The 25,961-nt window shown below is 63.9% G+C and overlaps 3 protein-coding genes across 6 annotated transcripts; 2 read left to right on the top strand and 1 right to left on the bottom strand.

Moving 5' to 3' along the window:
* Positions 1–4: 4 nt before the first annotated feature.
* On the top strand, positions 5–3,795 carry CPTP (ceramide-1-phosphate transfer protein). Its single transcript, XM_044769437.2, has 3 exons — positions 5–134; positions 2,183–2,317; positions 2,571–3,795. The coding sequence occupies exons 2-3, from the start codon at positions 2,196–2,198 to the stop codon at positions 3,091–3,093; spliced, it is 645 nt and encodes a 214-aa protein (XP_044625372.1). The 5' UTR covers positions 5–134; positions 2,183–2,195; the 3' UTR covers positions 3,094–3,795.
* Positions 3,796–5,057: 1,262 nt separating this feature from the next.
* Positions 5,058–10,155, top strand: TAS1R3 (taste 1 receptor member 3). Its single transcript, XM_014863171.3, has 6 exons — positions 5,058–6,168; positions 6,283–6,583; positions 6,670–7,455; positions 7,599–7,802; positions 7,957–8,077; positions 8,262–10,155. Exons 1-6 carry the CDS (start codon positions 5,204–5,206, stop codon positions 9,224–9,226), a joined length of 3,342 nt encoding a protein of 1,113 aa, XP_014718657.2. The 5' UTR covers positions 5,058–5,203; the 3' UTR covers positions 9,227–10,155.
* Positions 10,123–23,006, bottom strand: DVL1 (dishevelled segment polarity protein 1). Of its 4 annotated transcripts, none has more exons than XM_070511351.1 (16): positions 22,717–23,006; positions 16,837–16,906; positions 16,520–16,641; positions 16,179–16,282; positions 15,784–15,922; positions 15,093–15,186; positions 14,945–15,014; positions 14,664–14,803; positions 14,508–14,584; positions 14,362–14,429; positions 14,054–14,206; positions 13,229–13,360; positions 12,982–13,149; positions 12,698–12,904; positions 11,990–12,029; positions 10,123–11,491 (listed from the first exon to the last, which is right to left on the bottom strand). In XM_070511351.1, the coding sequence occupies exons 1-15, from the start codon at positions 22,884–22,886 to the stop codon at positions 12,019–12,021; spliced, it is 1,725 nt and encodes a 574-aa protein (XP_070367452.1). In that variant the 5' UTR covers positions 22,887–23,006; the 3' UTR covers positions 10,123–11,491; positions 11,990–12,018. The 4 variants fall into 4 exon arrangements, with proteins under 4 accessions (XP_070367452.1, XP_070367453.1, XP_070367450.1 ...); XM_070511352.1 differs by having other exon boundaries at positions 14,129–14,206; positions 22,717–23,004; XM_070511349.1 differs by lacking the exon at positions 11,990–12,029 and having other exon boundaries at positions 22,717–23,005.
* Between the last annotated feature and the right edge of the window lie 2,955 nt (positions 23,007–25,961).

Here is a 25,961-nt window from a genome sequence, read left to right as displayed (position 1 = left end):
CCCGCCGGAAACGTGCGCCCACGCTCCGGGCCTTCTGATTGGACGGCCGACAACCAATCCCGGGCGGCGGGGCGGTGGCTGGGGGCAGGGCGGCGGGTCCAACAACGGCGGCTGCGGCGGCGGTGGCAGGGCAGGTAAACTCGGGCTGGCGGCGGGGGAACCGAGCGCAACCGAATCTGCCGGGGGGGCTTGGGCATATCCGAGGGGCCGGGCGTGGGACCCCAGGGCGGGAGGGTGGAGCGGCCGAAGACCTGGCTCCCACGCTGGCCCGGCCCGCGGGCCTCTGCCCCGTCCCGGGGCCTGCAGCTGGAGCAGGACCCGCCCAGGACCAGGGCCCCACCCTCCCTGAGTCCTGGACCCCAGCCCGGTGCCACCCGGAACCCCCTTCCTAGAAGAGTTGAAAGACTTCCCGGACAGGGCCCCGCTCCCACCCTCTGATCCTGGGGTACCGGGCTGGGAACCCCTTTCTTTTCGAGACCTCCAGGCCGCTGTCACCCACAGGGTTGGGATGCTCAGGCCACTCTCCCGCCGAGCCCTGACCTTGGGACCGTGGGCTGCCCCTGGGAGAGCCTTGGCGGTGCCCTGCATCACCTTCCCAGAGCTGGCCAGTTGCCCGCCCCCAGCCACACAGCCACTGCCCTTCCTGTTGTTTCCAAGCTCTGAAAGGCTCCTGGCACCTCCTGTTGACTGCTGGCTCAGGTTCTGGGCAGGAAGTCCAGGCCTACAGGTTGCTTAGTGGCCAGGAAGGTAGCCCTGAGGGCTTCAGAGACTATCTTCTCAGTGGGCAGAGAACTGAGGCATGTGCCAGAAGTCTCCAGAGCGCCATCCTCCTGAGGCCTGGTGCAGCTGTCCCACTCACCTGAAGACAGGATGAGCTCCCTCTGGGGGCTCTGCCTGATGCCAGGATGCAGCCCAATCTGTGGGATCCACAGGGCCTCAGCACCTGCCAGACCTCATCAGACACTCCTGGCAGGCTGGGCAGTGGGCAGGGCAGGGTGTGCTGGTCCATTTTCCCCAGAGATGAAGGACCGAGCCTTAGGACAGTGAGTGACTTGCCCATGGAGTGGATGGCAGAAGCTGCATAGGACCAGGTGTCCTGCTCCTGGCTGGGGCTCCTGCCACAGCTTGGGCAGCCTCCCCCACTTGCCAGGTGCCCCACAGGGCTCCAAGCATGGAAGGCACAGTCACCCCCAGGCCCAGCAGGGTAAGAGCTCATCCTGGATGCTGAGTCCCCTAGGTCCATCAGAGCTGCACTGTGATGCCGGTCCTGGGTGCTCAGGGAGGCAGGGGCTGGAGTGCCCCGCAGCACCCACTCAACATGTGGGTGCTTGGATGTTTGTGGAGTGACTGTATGAATGCGAGTAGAATCCAGAGTAGGACTCTGGCCTGGAGCACTTCCAGAAGGTTCTCTGCGGCTGAGGGAGGACCAGTGGATGACTTCAGAGTGTGGAAAGACCTTTGGCCTGACCACCCTTCTGTGTGGGACGTGTACAGTTTCAGTAGGAGTGAAAAGATTGGTGTCTATCCATCTGTCCAGCAAATGCTGACCCTGCAGCCTCTGCTCTGGCTTTTGGGATGCGGCAGTGACTGGGGAAGGGTGCAGATGACCCCACTACCCTCCCTCTGTTCTCAGTCATGGTCTTTTTTGTCCATAGTATTTACCTTCTTTTACCTACCGTGCCGGAATTTCCTGTCTTTGTTATTGTCTGACACCGCCCCCCCCCCCCCCCCATGGTAGAATGTCAACCTGACAAGGCAGGGCTGTTTGTTTCACTCACGGTGCACCTGAGTGCCTGGCTCTGGGCAGGGACCCAGCAAATATTTTCCAAGCAGTGAGAACAGACACACTCTAGTAAGAGAGACAGACAACAGCATAAGTGGAGATGTTGCAAGCAAGATACAGCAGAGTGGTTTCGCAATGCATGAATGACAAGGATAGGCCTTGCTAAGATCTGTGGGTGTTCTGGGCAAAGGGTATGCGGGGTCAGGTTGATGTGTCAGACTGTGTAACCCAAGCAGAGCAAGGGGAGCTCCTGGGGAGGAGGGAGCCCACCTTGGGATGCAACTCACTGTGAGCTGTTTCCTTGCAATGGCTCCTGCCCATGCCCTCGAAATAACAATCTAAGGAGTGAGCAGACTCACAGTGAGAAAGCCCACCAGCTTGGCTTCCTTTGTGTTTCAGTTCGTATAGAAAAATGGATGACTCAGAGTCAGACTTCAATCTGAAAGTCGTCCTAGTCGGTTTCAAGCAATGTCTCAACGAGAAGGAAGAGGTGCTGCTGGACTGCTACCTTGAAGGCTGGAGGGGGCTGGTCAGGTGCGTGCAAAGGGCCACTGCCCTTTGGGGCTAGCCCAAAGGTGGGGCTTTCCCGGCCATACTTCCCGTGTGTAGGACCTGCACGTGCATGCACGAGGCATGTGTCTGCCCACTGTCAGTCAGCTGTTCTCAGTTGCTGCCTGGCAGGCAGCACCAAGCCTTCCTGCCTCTGCCCCCAGGTGGACATGTGCCCCAGGAGGCAGGGGCGGTCTTCCTTACACCCCAGGTTGAGTTCCTGCTTCCCTTCTCGTAGGTTCCTGAACAGTCTGGGCAGCATCTTCTCGTTTGTCTCCAAGGATGTTGTGATGAAGCTACAGATCATGGAGCGCCTGTGCAGCAGCCCACAGCGGGAGCACTACAGAAGCCTACAGTCTATGGTAGCCTACGAGATGGGCAACCAGCTGGTGGACCTGGACCGGCGCTCGCGCCACCCCGACTCAGGCTGCCGGACAATGCTCCGGCTGCACCGCGCTCTGCGCTGGCTACAGCTTTTCCTGGAAAGTCTGCGCACCAGCCCTGAGGACGCGCGCACTGCCACGCTCTGCACCGACTCCTACAATGCCTCGCTGGCTGCTTACCACCCCTGGATCATCCGCCGGGCTGTCACTGTGGCCTTCTGCACGCTGCCCACACGCAAGGTCTTCCTAGAAGCCATGAACGTGGGGTCCCCCGAGCAGGCTGTGGAGATGCTGGGGGAGGCCCTGCCCTTCATTGAGCACGTATACAACATCTCCCAGAAGCTCTACGCCGAGCACGCTCTGCTGGACCTGCCCTAGGGGCTAGCGGGCCCGGGCAGGGCGGGCTTCCCCTTCTCCAGAGCTGGGCTGGGGCAGCCAGGGCCCCTCAGTCCCACCATGGAGCTCTCTGGGTTCCCCAGGAATGGGAAAACCACTCTTTCCTTGTGAACTGAGCTTGTGGGGAGGCACAGGCCCAGCGTGGCCCCTTGGGTCAGAGGAGGCAGGCGCTGGCTGTCTGTCCCATGCCTGTCCTTTCACTCTGCCCAAGAGCATCTCAGCTTTACCCTCAGCCAGGTGACATGTGTGTCCAGACAGGCCTCACCCAGTGGTGAAGTGCGAAGGGCAGGGAGGGCGGAGGCAGGATCAGTGTGCGTGCAGAGGCCCGAGAAACTGCCCCTACCTGTGAGTCAAGTCTGTGAAGTGGGATGAGGTCACTGGAATACATAGACTCTGTCCTGGTTGCCAGCCAACAATGCTGGTACGTGTCCCTCCCAGGCCCGGATGCAGTGTCTGGGCCTAGGCAGGCTGCTCCAGGCCCCTCCACACTGGGCTGGCTGTCCCTAGGGCAGGGAGAGAATCCCTGGGCATCAGTTGGCATTGTGGGCTCCCTCCCTGCCCCTTGCCTGGCCGTAGCCAGGGGCCCACATGTCCTTAGCAGTGAGACCCGGGAGCTGAAGCCCCAAGCGAAGGCCTCTCTGCCTCTATAGCGCCACACACATCAGCTGCCTCCTGCAGCCACGCCATGGCCAGAGCTCCCCAGGCAGCTGCTTGTGAGTCTGCACAGCACAGACCTGAAGCCACCAGGAGCCCATGTCTCCTCTGGGCCAATGCCGACCTCTCCCCGTCCCAGTGTCCAGCTAAGTGCTGTGTTCCCTCTTCTTGCCCTTTGCTGCCCCTCCCCACAGAGCTCAGGAGACCCAGGATGGCATGGCACCGGGAGAGGGCCTGGACCCCTCTGCCTAGCTGACAGGCTGGCAGACAGCCACACCCAGCCCGGCCATCACCCAGTGCTCGAGGGCCTGGCCTCTCCCACTGACTCTTCACTGTGAGCCCAGGACCTTGGGTGCCATGGGGACGGTGCCCACTGTACAGAAGTTGTGCATGATTGTGAGCTCGTGGGGACCTCAGGACATGTACCACTGGTGGTAGCTTTTCCAGCATAAATAAATCACACTTTACAGAGCCAGGGTCTGTGCTCCAGGACAGGGACTGGGTGTCTTAGGCACCTGCCTACTGAGACTCGCAGGGCAGTGCCAACCATGGGGATGTGAGGCATGACCCAGCCAGTGTGGGTAGGGGGTGCTGCCTGCCTGCCCTGTGCAGGCTTTAGCTTGGTCCTCCCAACCCCTGCCGAGGTCCACACTATGACTCCTCTTTACAGTGAGAAAACAGGCATGGCTCCACCCACAGGGCTGGGTTGAAAGCGCAGGTCTGAGGCCAGCCACACACTATAGGGAGAAGACAGACCTGCCTGGGCTGCAGCCAGTGGAGCAGGGACTGCTCTTTGTCATGATGGGCCCAGATAAGAAGAGGACACATGCCAGGCAGAGTCCTCTCAGGCACTCCACCTAATGTTGGACCCAAATAGCAGCATCCGATGCTGGGCCACCACAGGCTGCTGCTGCACGCCGCCCAGCCTGCCCCACACCCAGCAGGCGCCACAGCCCCGTGCAGCACTAGCAGAGGCCGTGACAATCAGCGACTGGCCTGGGAAGATACCCTGGAGTCCACCCGGGCCAGAGAGCAAGGGCTGCACTTATGTGTGTGTGTGTGCCTGAAGACGTGCAGGTGCAGTGCACATGTGTTGTGCACATGCGTGTGCATGTCCTGAGTGCTGTGCAACGTGGGCCCTCCCCACAGGGCAGCAGGGTCAGGCAAAGATCAGGTCCCTAGACCACCTTTTCTGTAAGCCCAGAGCCCCTGCTCTGCCCCACCCCTGAAACATTGCTGGTCTCCCCGGCTCCTCTGGGTATAGCTCCTCTACCTCCAAGCCTAGTGTCAAAGGCCCCCAGGCCAGGCCAGGGAAGGCTGGTCCCTGGGCACCCAGAGGCTAAGTAGGATCTACCATCCCACCCACCAGGGCCCCTGCACACTTGGTGCTGACCCAGCTGTGGCAGCCTATTTGTTTACGGCCTTTCCTCTCTTTTGCATGCACCCTCCTGCAGGCCCAGCTGTGAGCCCTGTCCCCTGGGTCGGGGGGAGCACCTGCCACCATGGAGTGCCCAGGCCTGGTATGCAGCCAACCCAAGGGCTTCCAAAGCTTCCAGGCCTCAGACCCCAGTGGAGGAATGGTCCAGTCCCTCAAGGTGCACTGTTCCCACGCAGGCTGAGAGGCCACATCCCGTACCCCAGCCGCAGGCTGGAGGCCAGGCTGGCCAACGGTCTGCGGGCCTCCTGGTTGGTCTGCAGGGCTGTCCTCAGACTGCCCCCTGGGCTTGCAGATAGAGTCACCTGTGCAATGTTCCCAGCTGCTGACAGTGCCTTCCCAGGGCTGGAGAGAGAAGGTGTTTCTGTGCCTACTCCCCGGGGCACTGTCACCTCCAAGCCCCGCCCACAGGCAGCTGGAGACCCCAGGACCCTCTGGCAGAGACGTTGTGGGTGTTCCTCCTCCCCTCCAGGAGTGGGGTGGGTGCTGAGGGCTTGGGTACAGGCAGGTAACAAGGTCATGGTCAGTGCCAGGTCAGAGCCTGCCTTCTCAGGTCACTGTCAGCCGCAGAGCCTGGTGGTGTCAATCAGGATAACAGCATCCGACATGTGCAAACCTGTGGGGCCCAGGAGAGCAAGGATGGCCCCAGGGGCCCCGGGCTGGCAGGTGAAGACAGGCGAGGTTTTTGCTAAACAAATCCTGCCCCACCCCACCCCAACTCACCATATCTGGGGCCTGCCCGATTTGCCCACTTGCCATCCCTGCCAGAAGCTGCCACCTGCCATGCCAGGCCGGGCTCTCCTGGGCCTCTTGGCTCTCCTGGGCCTCAGGGCAGGTGCCCCATTGTGCCTGACCCAGCAGTTCAGGATGTCAGGGGACTACGTGCTGGGTGGGCTCTTCCCCGTTGGCTTGGCTGAGGGTGCTGGTCTCAGCAACAGGACACAGCCCAATGCCACCGTGTGCACCAGGTAGGGAGGACAGGGGTTGGGGGCAGGGGTGGCCAGGCTTGGGGTGGCTCAGGTCTGGTGTCCCCCTGAGTGGGGTCAAGGTTGTCGGCCACCTGCAGCTCTGCGTGGCCCCAGGTTCTCGTCCCTCGGCCTGCTCTGGGCGCTGGCGGTGCAGATGGCCGTGGAGGAGATCAACAATGGGTCCAGCCTACTGCCTGGGCTGCGCCTGGGCTATGACTTCTTCGACACGTGCTCAGAGCCCATAATTGCCATGAAGCCCAGCCTCCTGTTCATGGCCAAGGCGGGCAGCAGCAACATCGCCGCCTACTGCGACTACACACAGTACCAGCCCCGTGTGCTGGCCGTCATCGGGCCCCACTCGTCTGAGCTCGCCCTTGTCACCAGCAAGTTCTTCAGCTTCTTCCTCATGCCTCAGGTGCGCCCCCACCTCTCCTGTCCCCCACCCCCACCACCCTTCCCACGGGAGCCCCTTCATCAGGAGGTGCCTCCTGGCCACTGCAGATCAGCTACGGCGCCAGCGCAGAACGGCTGAGCAACCGGGAGGAGTTCCCGTCCTTCTTCCGCACAGTGCCCAGCGACCGCGTGCAGGCGGCGGCCATGGTGGAGCTGCTGCAGGAGTTCCACTGGAACTGGGTGGCTGCCGTGGGCAGTGACGACGAGTATGGCCGGCAGGGCCTAAGCCTCTTCTCTGGCTTGGCCAACATGCAGGGCATCTGCATCGCACATGAGGGCCTGGTGCCCCTGCTCGGCACTGACAGCCGGAAGCTGGGCTCTGTGCACAGCCTGCTGCACCAGGTGAACCAGAGCAGCGTGCAGGTGGTGGTGCTGTTCTCCTCCACCCTTGCCGCCCGCACCCTCTTCAGCCTCAGCATCCGCTGGGGGCTCTTGCCCAAGGTGTGGGTGGCCAGTGAGGCCTGGCTAACCTCAGAACTGGTCATGACGCTGCCTGGCATGGCCCAGGTGGGCACCGTGCTCGGCTTCCTGCACCAGGGTGCCCTGATGCCTGACTTCTCGTCATACGTGCAGACCCGCCTGGCCCTAGCCGCTGACCCTGCCTTCTGTGCCTCACTGAACACCAAGCACCCACCCCTGGAGGGGCACGTGGTGGGGCCGCGCTGCCCCCAGTGTGACCACATCACACTGGAGAATGTGTCCACCACGCTGCTGCACCACCGGACCTTTGCCGCCTATGCAGCTGTATATGGCGTGGCCCAGGCCCTCCACAAAACGCTGCTCTGCAATGCCTCGGGCTGCTCCACGCCCAAGGAGCCTGTGCAGCCCTGGCAGGTGAGGGCATGGGAGCTGTGCAGGTCCCTGCACCTGCCCTGGGCCACTGGGCACCCCTGAGGAGAAGGGATGGCAGTGGGGGGTTCTGGGCTGGAGGCAGTTCCTGGTCCAGCCTGTCCCATCTGCTCCCACCTGCCTGCCAGCTCCTGGACAGCATGTACAACATGACCTTCCGAGCGCGTGGCAAGGTGCTGCGGTTTGACACCACGGGGAACGTAGACATGGACTATGACCTGAAGCTGTGGGTGTGGCGGGGCCCGGTGCCCGAGTTGCGCACTGTGGGCACCTTCAGTGGCCGCCTGCAGCTCCAGCACTCCCGGATGTGCTGGCACACGCCAGGAAACAAGGTGAGCACCAGGCTGTGTCTCCAGCCGCACAGCAGCTCCCCCAAAGCCAGGAGCGAGCTCTGGCCTCACCTAGGGGGCAGCAGAAGGCTGTCCCCAGGTCTCAGGCAGGTGCCCTCAGCGGAGCCGAGCCTAAGCCCTGAGGCCCCCATGCCAGGAGCCCGTATCCCAGTGCTCGCGGGAGTGCGAGGAGGGCCAGGTGCGCCGTGTGAAGGGCTTCCACTCCTGCTGCTACGACTGTGTGGACTGCAAAGCGGGCAGCTACCGGCACAAGCCAGGTGAGCCACCCTCCCAGGTGAGCCACCCTCCCAGCGGGCCTGCACAAGCTGGGGCAGGAGTGGGAGAGGGGACCCACAGGGTCAGGAGCACACGGCTCAGAGGCGGTTCCACTTCTTAAGCCAACTCTGAGGCCAGAGGGGAGCCCATGCCTCTCAGTGTCTGTTCTCTCCTCCCACACCACAGATGACCTCCTCTGCACCCCGTGTGACCAGGACCAGTGGTCCCCTGATCGGAGCACACACTGCTTCCCCCGCAGGCCCAAGTTCCTGGCGTGGGGGGAGCCAGCCGTGCTGGCGCTGCTCGTGCTGCTGGGCCTGGCTCTCAGCCTGGCCCTGACGGCCCTGGGGCTCTTCGTCCAGCACAGGGACAGCCCGCTAGTTCGAGCCTCGGGTGGGCCACGGGCCTGCTTTGGCCTGGCCTGCCTGAGCCTCGTCTGCCTCGGCGTCCTCCTGTTCCCCGGCCGGCCCAGCCCCACCAGCTGCCTGGCCCAGCTGCTGTTGCTCCACCTCCCGCTCACTGGCTGCCTGAGCACACTCTTCCTGCAGGCGGCCGAGATCTTTGTGAAGTCAGAGCTGCCGACGAGCTGGGCGGATTGGCTGCATGGCCGCCTTCGGGGGCCCTGGGCCTGGCTGGTGGTGCTCCTCCCCATGCTGGCTGAGGCAGCACTATGTACCTGGTACCTGGTGGTCTTCCCACCAGAGGTGGTGACAGACTGGCAGGTGCTGCCCACGGAGGCACTGGTGCACTGCCGCGTGCACTCCTGGGTCAGCTTTGGCCTGGTGCATATCACCAACGCTGTGCTGGCCTTCCTCTGCTTCCTGGGCACCTTCCTGGTGCAGAGCCAGCCCGGCCGCTACAACAGTGCCCGTGGCCTCACCTTCGCTATGCTGGCCTACTTGCTCACGTGGATCTCCTTTGTGCCCCTCTTTGCCAACATGCACGTGGCCTACCAGCCCGCCGTGCAGATGGGCACCATCCTCCTCTGTGCCCTGGGCATCCTGGCCACATTCCACCTGCCCAAGTGCTACCTGCTGCTATGGCGGCCGGAGCTCAACACCCCCGAGTTCTTCCTGGGAGAGGGTCCGGGTGATGCCACAGGATGGGGTGGCAGTGCGGGTGGGGAGGAGACTCAGGGCAAAAATAAGTGACTCCCAACCTGGTGACCTCATCCCAGTGAACCCAGACCTAGCTAAGATGCCCCCAAACCAAGTCCCCATACAGCAATCTGCAAACTGTGGCCCGCCTCTGCTGAGACTCCCAGCTCTAGATTCTGACCTCAGGCTGGCTGCTGACACTGCACCAGGGGCCTCAGCCCCGTGGGATCCCATCTCCTGGGACCTCAGAGTCAGGCTCTGTCCCCATCCAGGCCAAGCCCTAGCCAAGTGACCCAGCCCCACTATTTCAGAAACAGGCCCATGGAGGACTCCTCAAGCCCCTGCAGCCCATGCTGAAAGCTCAGAAAGCCCCACCAGACCACTTGAAGGCCAAGCTGGGCATCACTTGTCTGGCTGGGGCCAGCCTGGGGCCAGCCTGGGGCCCCCACCCAGCACCCACTCCAAGCATCACAGAAATGGGAGCTTGGTGGGTAGGCTGGGGCTGCCCGGACCCCTCTGCAGGGGTGCATGCCTGACCGTGCACTCCACTGCAGGACAGAGGTCTGCTCAGCGGGGAGGGGAGCTCCCAGTTTCCTTTTCTTCCTGGCCTGGCTGAGTAGGTAGAATGGGCTCAGCCCGCCACCAGCACCGTGGACAGAGCCCAGGAAGGGTAGTGGTGGGGGTCAGCACCAAGGCCAGCACCAGCCACCAGGACCCCTGGAGCCAAGGAGCCAGGAGCCAGCACCACGGACAGAAGACAGCCTGCCAGGACTTTGGGGGAGCCAGCACCGGGGACAGGGCCTTGTGGCTAAGCTGGGACAGCGAGGACAGCACTGGGCCCAGTGCTGAATCAGCGCTTAGCCAGGCCCTGGGGAGGCTGCACCACCCGTGTGCCCAGTCTCCTGAGGCAGCCTGGTGGGAGAGAGGACACAGGCCACATGTCGGTCCCATAAAATTAAATGCTTTTTAGTGTTTAAAATAGCATTTACACAGAAGCAGCTCTATTAACTATCTGAACAGACCTTCTGACTCGATACAGGATCTACAGCGCAGATGTGTGCAGGCCAGAGATGCCGGGAAGGAAGCAGTGTGCGTGGGTGGGCAGTCACCTGAGGACAGCGAGGAAGGGCGGGCTGGCCGCCCCCTCGCCCCCAGACCCTGCCCCTGCAGCAGCTGTGTACATCCCTGCCCCTCACCCCTCAGGGTCACGTCCCCCCTCCCACTGGCTGAAACACACCCCTCTCCCATCTCTCCCCTTTGCTGACCCTCCCATACACTTTCAGACATGACCTGTGTCCCAGCATTTGCTCTGAGACCTGGCGTGGGGGGACATGCAAACTCTGCTCCAGCCAGGTCCAGGGAGACGGCTGACTTGGCTGCCACCTCCTCCAGAGCACACAGGCAGGCAATAAATAAATAAATTAGATCCTACTCTGGGCAGCCACACAGGGGCCTGGGGGTTGATTCTGCCCCCAAGAGTGTCCCCGAGCCTGGGCAAGATGGGCAGGGCCCACAAACTGGGTAAGGAGGGGGTCCAGGCCCAGCAGCCACCTCTTAGCTCGGTCTGGGGCCCTGTGCGCAGCTCTGTGGGCAAATAGGGGTCCCTAAGCCGCACATCAAGGGGAGCAGGTCAGACCCGCCTGAGCACAAGGCAATGGAGTCCCCACCAGGGTCTGCATGGACACAAGCTGCTCTTTCCGGAAGTGGACAGGCTGCCGGGGCCAGATCATGGTGGTTCGGGCTGCCATCAACCCTTCCCCTCCAGCCTGCTCCCACCCTCTGTCCAGGCCCAAACCCCACAGCACAGCCCCTTGTGCGCGTGGAAGCACAGGCTGGCGTGACGCAGGACGGCCCCCACTAAGGCAAGCCCACACAAGCTCCAGGTGCAGTGCCCTCCTGCAGGGCCCGGCTGAAGGCACTCTCTCCTCGGTCACATGATGTCAACGAAGAACTCACAGGGGTTCCCCATGGCCTTCTGGAAAGACTGGCGGCTGCCTGTCAGCTCTGGGGGGACAGCAGCCAGCTCCCGAACAGGTGGCCCCCCAGGCGGCCCACCCACTACCGAGTAGGCCTTCGTCAGGGGGTGCAGTGGGGGGAGCCCCGGGGCAGCGGCCGAGGCCTGGCTGCGTGGGCTGCTGCCACAGCTGAGCTGGCTAGCCGGACGCTCCCGCCAGCCACTGCCACCCACCCCACTTGGCGCTGTGTGATCCGACTCGCTGCCGCTGCCCCCAGCTCCAGCCGCCCGGTGCTCCTTTTCTCGGCCCAGTGCCCGCCGGCTGCTCCCGCCGGCGCTCCGGGTGGACCCACTGCTTTTGCTTCCTGGGGTTGAGAAGTGGGGAGAGGACAGTCAGTCAGGCCCTGCCTCTTCCAGGACAACTGGCCATCGCCAGAGCAACCAGGGCCAGAACCTGGTGGCCCTGAGATGGGGTGGGGGTGGGAGGGGGACAGCCATGCAGACACAAGGGTAGAGCCTGCCCCACCCAGAGAAGTAAGAGCAGCTGCAGCAGGCGAGGCAGGGACAGTGGCAGGCAGGTGGGGATGCTCCAGGGCCAACTCGATGCCCCCACGCCTCACCCCAATGCCTGAACCAAGGGCCTGGTCTTGCAGCTGAGAAACCAAGGCACAAAGAAGGGCCTGTGTGCTTGGCACTCCGGTCAGCCATCCTGGGCTCCCCACCCAAAGACCCACCTTCCATCCGACCCCGGGGCCCTGGCCAGCTACTCAGCTCAGCCCCTGTCCTGGGTTCCCAGGAAGTGCTGTGAAGGCTAGCTGGCTGGGGACATGCCATGAGGGACACTGGGCAAGACCCTGGCTTACCGGCCCCAAGGGTCCATTCTGCTAGTCCTTCAGTCTAAGGCTTGCTCAGCACAAAGCAAGGGATAGCACGAGTTACACACCAGGCCCGACCTGGGCACCACACCTACCTGCCAGGGCACGCCGCCACCAGTGGGGCCTGCCCAGGGTCACAGGCGGCCAACACAGCCTCCCCTCGGGAACTGCTGCCCTCCAACCCACTCTCCTGTCTCTTCCATCCCTTCTGGGTTGCTGGGCCGGCCGCCTGACCTCTCCCCAGACCCTATGGGCATGCACCCACTGGCCTCACAGACCCTCAGGCAGACTGAGGCTACTGTCCCAACAAGTCCCCTCCTCAGGGACGCCCCTCGACCTTCCCTCTCAGCTCCCCACACATCCCAGCACGGAGACATAGTTGTCTGTGAAAGTGTCCACCTCTGGCTCCCTGCGGGGCTGCCGTCACTGGAGGGAGGCGTCTGTCCTCTACTGTGTCCTCTCCCTCACCATCTCCTGGCCTCTTGCCTCAGCCACAGATGGAACATCGGCCCACCCCCCCAACCACTGAAGCCTCTGGGTTCCTTCTCCACATCCCCCTCAACACTCACCCCTTCCAGAAGAAGCCCACCCGGGCCAAGCACAGAGCAGGCAGGAGCACACAGGGCGGGGGGCGGGCACGCTGGGCAGGGCCAGGTGGTGGGGACGCAGGGAGCTGGGCGCCGGGCAGGCTCTCACCTTCACTCTGCTGACTCCCAGCACTGCCGCTGCCGTAGCTGAAGCTGGGGTCCTGGTATGCGGGCGGGAAGCAGGGCGGGGGCCCCGGGTACTGGTAGGGGTAACCCTGACCGAGGGGCCAGGGAGCGGCCGGGTGGGGCAGCGGGGCCAGCGTGTCCTGCTCTGAGGCCCCACTGGAGCCACTGTTGAGGTTCAGGGCCGCGAGATCTGGCAGGAGGGGAGGGTGGGTGAGAGCGGGCTGGGCAGGCCCTCCGGGCATCCCTGCCCCGCAGCCCCCAACTCACTGCTGCACAGGTCCCCGAAGACGTAGTAGCACTGCTCGGAGAAGGTGATCTTGTTCACGGTGTGCCGCAGGAAACCACGCTTCAGCATGCTGCTGGCGTACTTCCGCGCCTCCCGCCGCTCCTTGAAGCCCTCCACGTGTGTGTACAGCCAGTCCACCACATCCGCCCCTGCCCGCACGAAGAATCAGCACATGGCAGGGGTGCCCCACCCTGCCCTGCCCCCACTGCCAGGGAGCAGACCACTCACCGATGACGGCGTTGGCGATGGTGATCTTGAGCCACATACGGTCGCGGATCTCCAGGCCGGAGTCTGGCAGCTGCATGACCCGAACGATGGCGCCCATGTCACTCTTCACGGTCAGTGGCGCCTCTTCCAGCTCTGCAAGGCACGGCCCCCTCCTCAGCCGCAAGTGCTGACGGGCAGGGGGCGGGCTCGGGAGGGACCGTAGGCCCCGCCTGCTGCACCCCTGGCTCTGGGCAGCATGCGGCCGGGGAGCCCAGGCCCTGAAGCCCAGTGACTGTGGGGTCCGCCCCCACCGCTCGATGGACCCCACAGGGTCTGGGGGTGGGCGTGGCGGGGACTGGACCTTCGTCTGCTACTCCTGCAGATGCTTCATCAGGATCTTGGGCCCAAACCAAGGCGAGGCAACCCCCATGCAGACCAGACCCCACAGGGGACCGGGCCTCTTGCACTGCCCTCCTCTGCCAGCTCAGGGCTGTTAGTCGTGTTAGCGGCAGGAAAGCAGGGTGGGGGCCACGTGTGTACCCGCCTCTCCCCAGCCCTGCCACAGCAGACAGTGGATGGCCAGGCAGGGCCCTGGGGGCTGGCCTGGCCCCTCCAGGCACTTTTAACTCCCGCCACATAGACAGCAAACTGGGAGGGTGTGCGTGAGGGTGCACACGTGTGGCGGTGCCGGGTCAGACACGCGTGTCAGCACCGCATCCGTGCAGGTGGACCTGGCACAGCACTGGAGGCTGGGGCGGCCAGCGGGTGTGACCGCACTGGCGGGCACCTCGGCCTGGCCTGTGGCCCCAGTGCCTCAATTCCCTGATCTCATGAGCTGCCACTTACGTGCAGCGCCGGGCACAGAGCTGGTTAGTGAGGAGGAGCTGGTGCGCGAGACGGCGCTGGAGCAGGGGCTCGTACCGTAGCGGGGCAGGGCTCCAGTCAGCGCCGCTGTGTGGGACAGCCAGGCGGCTGGGTCGATGGGCCGAACTGGGTCAGCTGGGTGGCCACCGCGTGGCAGCAGACAGACAGACGAATGGACAGACGCATGGACGGTGAGGGAGAAGCAGAGCACAGGGGCACAGAGGAGAGAGACCCTTCAGGCTGGGCTGGCGCCCCGACCCCAGCCCCACCAGCCCCGTGGGCTCACTCACCCCTTGGGATGGTGAAGTAGCTCCGGGGGGTCGGGTCCCAGCACTTAGCCACCGTGAGGCTGATGGGCCTGCGGGGTGGGGCGCGGCAGGTCACACAGGTGAGGCCTCACGTGCTCCCCCACCCACCCGCATCCCCCATGCCTCACCCTGTCTGGGACACGATCTCCCGCAGCATCCGCACGGCGTCGTCATTGCTCATGTTCTCAAAGTTGACGTCATTCACCTGGGGGATGAGGGGTTCAGCACGGTGGGGTGGGGGTGCTGACCTCTGGGCCCCCCAGCAGCTCCCTGCAACCTCGCACCTGCAGCAGCATGTCACCAGGCTCGATGCGGCCATCGGCGGCCACAGCCCCGCCCTTCATGATGGAGCCGATGTAGATGCCGCCGTCGCCCCGGTCGTTGCTCTGGCCCACAATGCTGATGCCCAAGAAGTGGTGCCTCTCTACAGGGGGCAGGAGATGAGCAGGCACCCCACCCAGGGACCCCCTCCCAGGGACCCCAGCACACAGGGACCCCCACGCCCAGGGACCCCTGCCCTGCTGAGTGGCCCCCACCCCACTGAGTGGCCCCACTGAGGTCTCACCCATATTGAGCGTGACGGTGATGATATTCAGGGACATAGTGGAGTCTGTGATGCTGCTGAAAGAGGAGGCCTGGGGAGGGGCGCCAGGAGAGGGACTGTGAGCAGGGGCTGCACGAAGCCCAGACCCCCCGCACCGGCCACCACCTACACGGTCCGTCTGCCGCATGCGCTGCTTCCGCCGCCGGCGCTTGTGCTTCCGGATGAGCCGGGAGGAGGTGCTCTGCTCCGTGGAGCTGCTCAGCCTAGGGGGCAGGTAGGTGAGGGGCCAGGCTGGAGGCTGCAGGGCTGAGGGAGGGCAGAGAACGGGGTGCCCCCGCCCCCTTCACACTGTCGAGGACACTGAAGCCTGAGCAGTCAGGGCAGGATGGGAGGCAGGAGGGTCGGGCGGGGCCGACCCCAGGAGACACAGGGCCTGGATGGGGTTTGCTCAGAAGGCTCAGCTCCTGGTTAGACACACCCCCACGGTGCACACATGACACACACAAACCCCACACCTATATGGATTGCTATTCTCTGGCACACATGGAGATACAAACACCACGTTGGCTAGCATGGCCACCAGCACATGCACACACTCATGTGTGCACAAAGTGCACTTGGCCAGACACACAGGCATGCACACACATTTACACACAGCTATGTACACACACCCAGACCCATGCGTACATACCCATACACACAACCCACGTCCACACAAACATGCACAAACACCTGTAACACCCGTGCATGCACACGGTCCACGCACACACACATGTGCACAACACACCCACAGGCACACACATACATGCTCATGTGCATGACACACCCACACACACATGCGCGCACGCATGCCTGCGCACCGGCTTGTGTTGTCATCCTCGTCTGAGTCGATGAAGCTGCTGGACTCGAGTTCACTGCTCAGCACAGTGGACGTGCTGTCAGGGGGCAGCCCTAGGTCCCGCCGCCGGTCCCCCCTAAGGTGCCCGTTGGTCCGGGTGGCTGTAGGGACAGCAGGGAGGGAAGCTGGCCATGGGGTCCACTGGAGGTCTCAGGCAATCTGTGTGGCCTCGAGTACTGTTGACCAAGGAGCTGGTAGGGTCTCTACGGGGGTGCTGAGGGGACACTGGGGTCCCATGCAGTGGGGCCTGGGGCCTCTGCCCAGGGACCCCACTGGTGGAGGGCAGTACCCAAGTGTCAGCAGGGACCTGGGGTGTACCACAGGGCCCCAGGGAGGTCTGGGGTATGGCCTTGTTACCCTCTTCACGGTTCCGGCGTCGGACTCGCTCCCGCCGGTGGCTGACCATGGACTCTGTGCTGGTCTCGTTGTCCATCCCATCACGGCTGCTGGCCACATTTGGGCTGTGCCAACAAGAGGAGGGTAGGCTGGGGCAGGCGGGCCAACAGCACCTCAGACACCATCAGCTCCTCACCTCCCTTCACCCAGTGGAACCCCAACCCTCACCTCTCTGCCCCTCCTCTGCTGACCAGCTCCTACTGATCGTGGGTCCCTGCTCAGCTGCCCCCCCTCCCCACCAGGGGCCTGGCAGGCAGCAGGCCCTCAGGACCACTGGGCTCAGCACCCCCCAGAGTCCTTACTGGAAGGAGGGGGGCCGGGAGTCCCCGATGCCGCCTGTCCGCTCAAGAGGCGGGGGCAGGTCTGCGTGACCATCAGTGCCCTGAGACCCTGCGTCTGAGTGTGCGCCCTCGGCCAGCACGAGCTGTGGAGGGGAGTAAGAGCTCAGGGATTCCCATGGCCTCCAGGCCACCCCCAGCAGGGCGCCTAGGGCACAGGTGACCAGCCTCCTCCCACCCACTGCCCACACCCACTCGCCCAAGCCCAGCTCTCCCCTCTGCAACACAGGGACCACCCCTACCCCGGCTGAGCAGCCTCTGCCAACGTCCCACACACTCACCCAGGAGACCACACGGCCGTTGAAACAAGGCAGCTTGGCATTATCATCGGAGATCTCCTCCTTCACCACCCTGCCGGCAGACGCGGCTGTGAGACCACCCAAACTGGAGCTGGCTCCCACCAGTGGGCTCCAGGGGTAAGACCCCCCCACCCCCACCCCTGCCCAGGGCACGTGCCACATGCCCAGATATCAGTCTATGTGGATGCCCCTGCCTAGCACATTCTCTTCCTGGGGACACTTATCATCCTCCTGAGGACACTTCTCAGGGCCCAGGTCCAAGGGGGGCCAGACCCCAACCCTCTGGCACTGGGAGGGGCACCACCTATAGCACCCTATAACATCTACCTTGTCTGTGGCCCCATGGAGTGTGGGTCTCTGAGGGTGAGGTCTGTCTGGCTCCTTCCCTGCAACCCCCTCTGCCCAGAACAGGGCCTGGCTCACAGCACAGAAGTGAGGGAGATCAGACTCCAGATACACAGGCAGGTCAAGATGGCAGGGCACACAGACCCCCCACACACATACACACCCCCACTTCAAAGGCAGGCCACCACCCTCCAGGCCCATCTGCTTGGCCAGGGAGACAAACAGCTCCCCGCTGGCTGCAGCAGCCCAACTCAAGACCTGGAAAGGCACAGAGCCGGCTGGGCCCACTGAGAAGTCTCAGCCCCCCAAAGTCAGCGAGTCCCACTAGCTGCTCCCACTACCCAGCAACCAGCCCACTGGCCTGTGTCTTAGTGCTGCCCAGAGTCAGGTGGGCTTGGGCTTTACAGAAGGCAGAACACAGAGAGCCGGGGCAATGATGAGCCTGGGGTCGGAAACAGGTCGGGGGAGTCTAGGTGTCAGGTTCAAAGGGGTGAGGAGGGCAGCAGCCACCATAGCTTGGTGGAGAGAAGCTGTGGGGCAGGGCAGGCAGTGGCTGTGGCCCAGACATGCCCCACACTGTGGCCTCCTGGAGGCCCAGGGAGCAGGGCAGGCTCTGCAGCAGGAGGCAGCCCCCACGGCCCGGCCCCCAGAGTCCAGCCCTGCCCAGCACAGTGGGATTTCCATGCCCAGGACTTGAGCCCAGTGGAGAAATGGGAGCCAGGAGACTCAGCAGGAAGCAGCTTCATGGCCTGCTGGGCCTGGACGCCTCAACTTGGCCAGTCCTGGGCAGCAGCTGGTGGCAGGAGGCCCCCAGGGAGTTGGACCCCACACTCCCACCAAGGGAGCAAGGCCCTGGTCCACCCCATGCACCAGGAGGGGACCCCAGATCTCGGGGAAGAGTGGACAGAGGAGACAGGGCCGGCTTGGGAGGGAGGAGGCACCCAGCCAGGGTCCTGCGGCAGCCCCCCCAGACACTTCCCAGGGCCAGCCATATACGCACAGATGAGGTGAACGCCCCCAAAGGACAGAAAGGGTCATTTCTCAGGACCCTCCTCTCCCCACTGAGGAGCCAACCCCATGTCTGCTGCCCTCATTCATGCGCCACAGCCCTGCAGAGCTGAGCTTCCAGGAGAGGCTGTGACCCGGCCCAGGTCTCGGCTAAGGAGGCCACGTGGGGGGCTGTCACCACAGGAAGACCCAGGGCTGCTGACTGCAGCTGACAGACAGAGGCCCTCCCAGGGGCCGAGGGGACGGAGAGCACCGTCTCCGAGTGGCTGCAGCAACAGAAACCAGGGAAGGACCTGGTTCCCGCCGCACAGCCCAACTGGCCTGGCCAACAGCCTCCCAGCCACACCCAAGGCCCAGCCCTTTTTGACTCACTCACAGGGAGGCAGATGAGCACCCCTGGCCCCCACTGCAGGGCCCGCCAGGTTCCACCAGAGGCAGACACCCAGGCTTGGGGGCCCAGGAGCTCCCCAAGCCCCGCTGCCCACCAGGCCAGAGCCTCGATGACCCATCACCCAGGGCTGCCCGAGGCCTCTGCACCCCCACCCCTGCGTGGACACCCTTCCCAGGGCTCACAGGCCCTGCCTCCCTGGGCCTTCTCAGCCTGAGGAGCCCAAGTCCTCCAACCCGCGCGGCAGAGCATTCTGCCTTCCGCCTGGGGGTCAGGGCACTGGGGGCACCATAGGCCCCAGCTCAGCTAGGCCAGGACACTAGAGAGGGAGGGGTAGGTGCCAGGGCTCCTAGGACAAATGGCATGGGTGCTCTCCTTGGGGTGTACGATGCTGCCCACTGGTGGTCAGCACCATCTCCCAGGAGCCCCAGGGTAGGGACAAGGTTGGGGGTGGGGTTGGGGGTGGGAGTGGGAGAGGCCTCCACCAAGCACAGAAACGCTTCCAAACAGCCCCGGGGCCACCTCCTGGGCCGGGTCTTGCTGAGTGGGAGAGCAGACCTCATGAGCAGTCTCCACCAGCCTTAGGGGCAGCCTCCTAGGGGCACCCCCGTTGGCATCTCGCTCCTAACCTCAGAATTCCTAGCAAGATCCCAGTTAACCTAGAACTGTGGCTGCCCAGCCCCGCCCGCCACCCCCGCAGACTCGCCCAGGCGAGGAATCTGCTCAGAGCAGGGCCCTTGAAGCAAGTGCAGCCACGGGCCAGGAGGACCCACAGGGCTCCCAGAGGCCACAGCACGCCACAGGCCAGCCCTTCCCAGTGGGACGGCCCCAATTGCATCCCCAGAGGCACCAGATCGCCCCGTCCTCCCACCTCGAAGCAGGAAGTTGGCAGAGTGCGCTGGGTGTGACGGGGGAGGAAGGGCCGTCCCTGGGCCCTCAGAGTCCCCTGCGTGCCCCTAAGAGTCGGGGTCCTCAGCTCCTACTGAGCCTTCACCTGTCCCCTCACGGCCTCCTGACCCCAGAGCTGGCCACTCCTCGTCCAGCCTGTCCATAGGTGGTCCTGAGCCCCCCAGGCTCTGCAGGCTCCAGGGCGAGGGGGGTCCCAGTCCTCCAGGCCCCCACAAGCTCCAGGGGATGACCTGTCTGGACTCTCCCAACACCGCGGGGGGCACTGACCCCAGACGGCACCTGTGGAGGGGAAAGTGGGAGCTCACCCAGCCAGTCCGGACCAGGCCAAGTGCCCAGCCCCGCCCCGCAGCCCTCACACCATGCCACTGAGGGCCACGGGCAGGTGGCCTCAGAGACTGGAGCTCCTGGCCCAGACATGGAGGAGCTGGGGCCTCTGCCAGGCAGAAGAGCTAAGTGTCCCATCTGGCCAGGCCTGGAAGCAGCAAGGTGGCCCTGGCAGTGGGGAGACTGTGGGCACAACACCCCAACTTCTGCCTCACAGCCGGGAGGCCAGGCCAGGCCCTCCTGCACTGCTGCCCCCCAAATGCCACAGGCCCAGAGACCTCCCCAGCTTTGCTGGGTCAGAATAGCCATGACCTGCATGAGAAAAGCAGGATGTGAACGCAGGACCCCCAACACTTGGCCAAAGATGCCTGTGGGCCATGGCCACACCTCAGACTCCCCCTTCTCTTACTAGGTGGCCAGCTATGGCCAGGAACAGAGGCTTGAGGAACTCAGGGCCCATCCCACAGAGGGATGGGCGGCTGGGGTAGGAGGCCCCCAATCTGAGGCCACCCCTCTCATGGGGGAGGCCACTGCCCCAGCCAAGTCAGGACCTCCTCTCCCTTCCCCCAATCTCCAGCTACATCCCTAGTACCCAGGGTGAGTCTTCAGTTCATGTTTACACTAAAGTGTGAGTGACTGATCAGCTCGTCCCAGAGGGAATTTATTCTACTGAACAAATGATTCTACAGAATAAACAGAGCTTAGAGCTCTGCAGGGAAATCTCAGGGGAGGGGAGAAAGGAGGCAGTTGATAGTGGTCCTCTCCCAGGTCCCTGAGGCCACTAGCCAGAGGTCTGGGGAGGAGGTAAGCTGAGCCTCCCCATTCTGTCTGCCCACTGCGCTTCCAGCGTCACCCCAATCCATCCCCCTGTGCCAGCCCAGCCTCAGTGGCTGCCCCCTACCCAGTCCAGTTCCTTCCCCCATCCCAGCCATTCCCAGGCCTGCCTAGACCACCAAAAGAACTCCTAGTCCTGCTTCAAGACCCAAATCTGGGACAGCCCAGTAGCGCAGCAGTTAAGTGCGCACATTCTACTTCGGTGGCCTGGGGTTCGCCGGTTCAGATCCCGGGTTCGGACATGGCACCGCTTGTTACACCATGCTGTGGTAGGCGTCCCACGTATAAAGTAGAGGAAGATGGGCATGGGTGTTAGCTCAGGGCCAGTCTTCCTCAGCAAAAAGAGGAGGATTGGCAGCAGTTAGCTCAGAGCTAATCTTCCTCAAAAAAAAAAAAGAAAAAGACCCAGATCTGCCTACCTACCCACCTCCTAGGCCAAGGCACCCACGGGTCCTACAAATCCAACAGACCCAGCCTCTGCTGGGAGTGCATGTGGGGTGTGGGTTTCTGCAGCTTACGGGCAGCCCGCAGAGGCTATCAGATACAGGAGCAGGTGGCAGGCCCCTCAAGATGCATGCCACAGCATGGTGCGAGAGCAGCAACCTGTGGGGCTGGGCGCACATCTGGCCACACACTGCTGGCTTGAGTTTGTGGCAGGGAGCACTTGCAATGTTGGTAATTTTTGTTAAAATAATAAACTAAGTTGAAAACAAAAACACCCTTTCACACACCCGATGCTCACAGCCAAAGCAACCCGAACTCAGAGGAGTCGAGACTGAGACAGCCCAGGGAGGGCAAGGGAGGCGACCGGACCAGACTCCCTACAACACCCACGCCAAGAAGCCCGCCTGGTGGCAGCTCCTGAGCTGAGCTGGCAGGAAGGCCAGCCAGGCAGGGCCGGGGGCGCCCGGCCTTCTGAGGCGGCCAAGGACACACCCTCCTCTCTCTGCCTCTCCCTGGTGGCAGGCCCAGGAGAGTCCAGTTGTCCAAACGTCTCTCAGGCCCCCCTGAAAACCACAGAGTGGCCCCAGCTTGACCTGACCTGGCGCTGCCCAGGGCCTGTGCAAACCACAGAATCCAGGAAACGCCTCAATGTCAAAGTCCTGAGACGCAGCCACACACAAGGACATGGCTGCCCGAGGGTGGCCGGGCACACCTGCTAGGCCCACGAGGCCTCTGGGCCCCCCCAGCATTGCCGAGCCAGGGACTCAGGTTACCTGAGGCTCTGCTGGGTCAGGCCTCGCGCAGACAGCCAGCCTCCTGCTCACCGTCCCACAGGCCCAGCCCCGTGCAAGTGAGGAGTCCCCTCAGCTGAGACGGCCACCACTAAGGCCGGAAGGGGGGACACTAAGCCAGAGGCTGCCTTGAGTCAACGGAGGGACTGGGCTGCTCTCAGGAAGCCCAGTGCTGTGTGGTTCAGCAGGGACAGAGGCCCAGCGGTCAGCAACCCCAGGGCAAGGGTGGGCGGAAAGATGCCCCATGGTCCCCAGTGACCCTTGACCTCTGCCCTGTCCTCAGGACTGTGGAGGAGGAGGAGGGAGCTAAGGGGAGGTCGTCTTGAGCCTCTGGAAACTTCTGCAGACCCCAGCAGACAGATCTGTGCCGCTGCTCCAGATCACCTGGTTTCCTCCAGGCTTCCTAGGGGACCCTGCCCCCACGCCCCCTTCCCGGGACACTCTGACACTCCTCTGACCTCAGGCCCCCTGAATCACAAGCCCTCCAGGCAGGCCTTGAGCACAGAAGGGGGGCAGCAGGACCCTGAGTCTGACTGGTGCCATGGTGGGACTTTGGAGTCGCCCTGCCCTGGGCCACGGACCTTGACCCGCAGGTCACATACACTCAGGCACACAGGACTCGGCCCAGGGTGGACAGAGAAGCCAAGACCCTCCTCTGCCCACCGTCCAGAGCTCTCAGGCTGCTGGGCAGGCAGCTCAGGGCACAGCCTGGCGGGACATACACCACACCGGGGCGCCGAGGCACTCAGGATCCCAAGGCCCTGCCCGGGCGCAGGCAGGTGCCCCCATGCCCGCGCCCAGGCCCCGCGGCCCACTGACCCGAAGTCCTGGTCCATGGACTTGAAGAAGAATTTGTAGGCGTGCACGGGCCGGTTGCTGAGCACGTTCTTGAAGTCGGCCAGCGTGACGCGCTCGGGCGCCACGGGCAGCTTGACCAGGTACGGCGTCTCCTCCTCGTCCATGTGATAGATGATCTTGGTCTCCGCCATGGCGCGGCGCTCAGGCCCGGCCCGGGGCTCGGACGCGGGTGCCTCCCCGCCGCCGGCCTGCGCCCCGCCCGCCCGCCGCTCCCGGCCCGGCCGCGACCAGGCCCCCGGCGCCCCCGCCCGGCCGCCCCGGCGCTGCCCGCCCCGCCGCCCCGACTTCGCTCGCGCCCCGGCTGCCGCCCCGCGGCCCGCGGCCGCCCATCCGCTCCGGCCGGGGACGCAGGCAGGGAGGGCGCGCGAGGCCCGACCGCGTCCGAGCGCCCCGCCGCCGCCGCCGCCCCCTTGGGCCGCGCAGTTAAAGGGACCGCCCGGCCCGGGGCTGAGCGCGCGGCCCGCCAGGGGGCGCCCGAGAGCGCGGCGGGGCCTGACGTCACCGGGACCCCGCGGCAGGGCAGGCGGCGCTGCGCACGCGCAGGCCGGCGGGGGCGGGGCGCGCGCGGGGGCGATGGGGCGCGGTGTGCGCGCCCGGGGACGCCCCCCAGCCCGCTCTCCAGGTCCCGCGCTCCACGCCCCGGGCCCGGAGCCCTCGGCCGGGCGCGCGGAGGCGCCCACAAGAAGCACGGTCTCGGCTCTCGGCGGGGCTGGTGGGCAGACGGGGGCGCGACCCCGAGGCAGGAGGTGGGTGGGGACCCTCAGGGAGCTCCGCCCTCCACCTGCACGTCGCGCCCCCAGCTGTCATAAGGGAGACCCCGCCCCAGGCTACGCCACGCGCCCGCCGGGAGCACTGGGGGTGGGCTGCAGCCCTGCGGGGAGTCGCTCGGCCGTCTTCCGGTCCTCCTCCCCTTCGCGAGGGCTCCCCGGTCCGTGGGTGCTCACAGTCCGGAGGCGCCCTGGTCACCTCGGCGGGCTTCAGGGGGCACCGCGGGAAGCTGAGGATCCTCGGTCCCTATGCGCCCCCGCGCTAGCTCCAAGCTCGCGCGCCCTCTGTCGGGTCCCACGGAGGCTCCGAGAAACACGGACCGAATGAATGCGGGTGCTCGCGTGGACGGGGGAGCGCAAGTGTAAGCACGTGTATGTGATGCTCCAGGCGACAGCGAGAGTCAGCGCGGGCAGCTGTGCGCACGCACGTGTGCACGGAGGTACCCAGGCGCGGTGCTCCTGGCAGCCAGTGAAGGGATTTCTTGGCGGCCGCTGTCGACTGAAGCAGCCTAGAGTCCTCCGCTGGGCAAGGGAGACTCGGAGCAGCGACCCTCGAGCTATGAGGGGGTCCAGCCACGCGCTGCTCCCACTGTGGGAAGCGGCTCTCCCTCCCTCCACCCCAGAGGGAAGACTTGAGGCCACTAGAGGGAGTCCCACGTTGGCGAGAGTAAGGAGAGGAGAGGCTCTAGGATGGGCGTGAGAGTGATGGAAGTGGGCGGTACCTGATGCCCCTGTGATTCGACCCCAGGACCCCCCCTTGAAGCTGGCTAGAGCCTAGGACTCTGCCATCTACTTGGTCATGACCACCCGTGGACAGTAGGCCAGCACAGGAAAGGACCCCATCTGTCCACTACTGACTGAAGGAGCCAGAGTTTGCACCTAAGTCCCAGAGGCCAGGCTGGGGACTACCCGAGGTCAGCCTAGGCCAGGGGTTCTGACCTCCATACCCCAAGGCTATGATGGGGAGAGCAGGCAGGGCTCGGTGAGGTTGGCACCCATTCAGCAAAGCCTGGACTTTCTCCCCTTGGGTCTCGGTTTCACCGGAGGTAATGTGAGGAAGCCAGGCAGGATAGCCTTAAAAGAAGTGTCTATGGCTCTCCGCTGGGTGTCCAGGGAAGGAGGAAGACAGTCTCTGCCCTGAGAGCTCGCCCGGGGACCAGCATCCCCTACACCAGACACAAATGGCTGCCGGCCATACATATGCAGGGGGTCCGATGTCCCAGTTACACTCCAGCCCACCCGCTAGCCTCCCTCTCCCACCTGACACTCAGCCCAAGTCGTGGGAGAGACCAGTAGCCAGGAGCCCAATGAGAACAATCCCAGTGCTGATGCTGATGTGGCCAGGTTGGGACCCTGCAAGGAGGGCTGTTTGTGGCCAGCACCTGAGCCCTTACAGGAGGGGCCTCGTCCCGTGGCAGTGCGGCCACTGCGGGGCCAGGGGGTCACTGGGCTGGGAAGGAGGCACATTCTCAAGCAAGCCACAGCTCCCCGGCCCAGCCTCCCTCCCTGCCTTTGTCACTGTGGGGTCCTTGTGAGTGTGTGATGAGAAAACAACCATTCTGAGTCTCTACCTCAGCATTTCACAGGATGACAGCCTGCTCACAGGGAGTTAGGACACTGAGATAAGGACCCAAACTTAGGAGTCCCACCACAAGTTCCCCTCTGCTTTTCCACTCAGAGTTGAGCCCACAAAAATTAGTGACCTCTGCCCCAAACACCTTGTAAGTAACAGGTGCTATCCTGTTCTCTGTCTCCTGCTGGCTTGTGACCTGGGACAGACGCTTCCCCGGCTGGTTGCGTCCTGTTTCTGGGATCTGTAAGTAATAAGTCTTGTGCTGGACTTCCTTTGTGTAGGTATACTGGAGCTGCACCTTCAGTCAAAATGACCCCAGGGTTTTCACTTCCCCAGAGTGGGAGCTTGAATGCTGAGGACATGTGGGTGGCTCGAGCCTCCTCATGCAGCCGTCATAACCTGCATATTCTTCCCCGCCTTCTGCTGTCCTGGGAGGGCTCTGAAGGACGGGGTCAGTGTGGGGGAGACACACAGGCTTCTTTCTACTGCAGCGTCCTTCCCCTTCACCGGGGCCATGCCACTCCATCTGAAGGCTTCCTGCCTCCCCCCGCCAGCCAAGCCATCTCGGCGTCTGCTTCTCAGAGGACTGAACTAACACAGTGCCTCCCTCTGCCCTCCTGCCCACCAATATGCTCCCCTCCCCTACATCCAAGTAGACCCTCAGAGAAGGATCTGAAACTCCTTCACAACCAGGAGTAAGTGCTATAGAATTGGCCCACCACACCTGAACCCAAACCTTCCACTCAAAAGGAATGGACAATGACAGGGGGACTTTAGATGAAGAAAAGCGTTTGGGGGCTCCTGAGGCCTAGACTCTGCCCCTGGGAGATGCAGGGAGTGCTGCAGAGGCATAGCTGGGCCAGGTC

This window comes from Equus asinus, chromosome 5 (genome assembly GCF_041296235.1).
Source record: "Equus asinus isolate D_3611 breed Donkey chromosome 5, EquAss-T2T_v2, whole genome shotgun sequence".
Classification (NCBI taxonomy): domain Eukaryota; kingdom Metazoa; phylum Chordata; class Mammalia; order Perissodactyla; family Equidae; genus Equus; species Equus asinus.
This window is presented reverse-complemented; position numbering and strand designations above follow the sequence as displayed.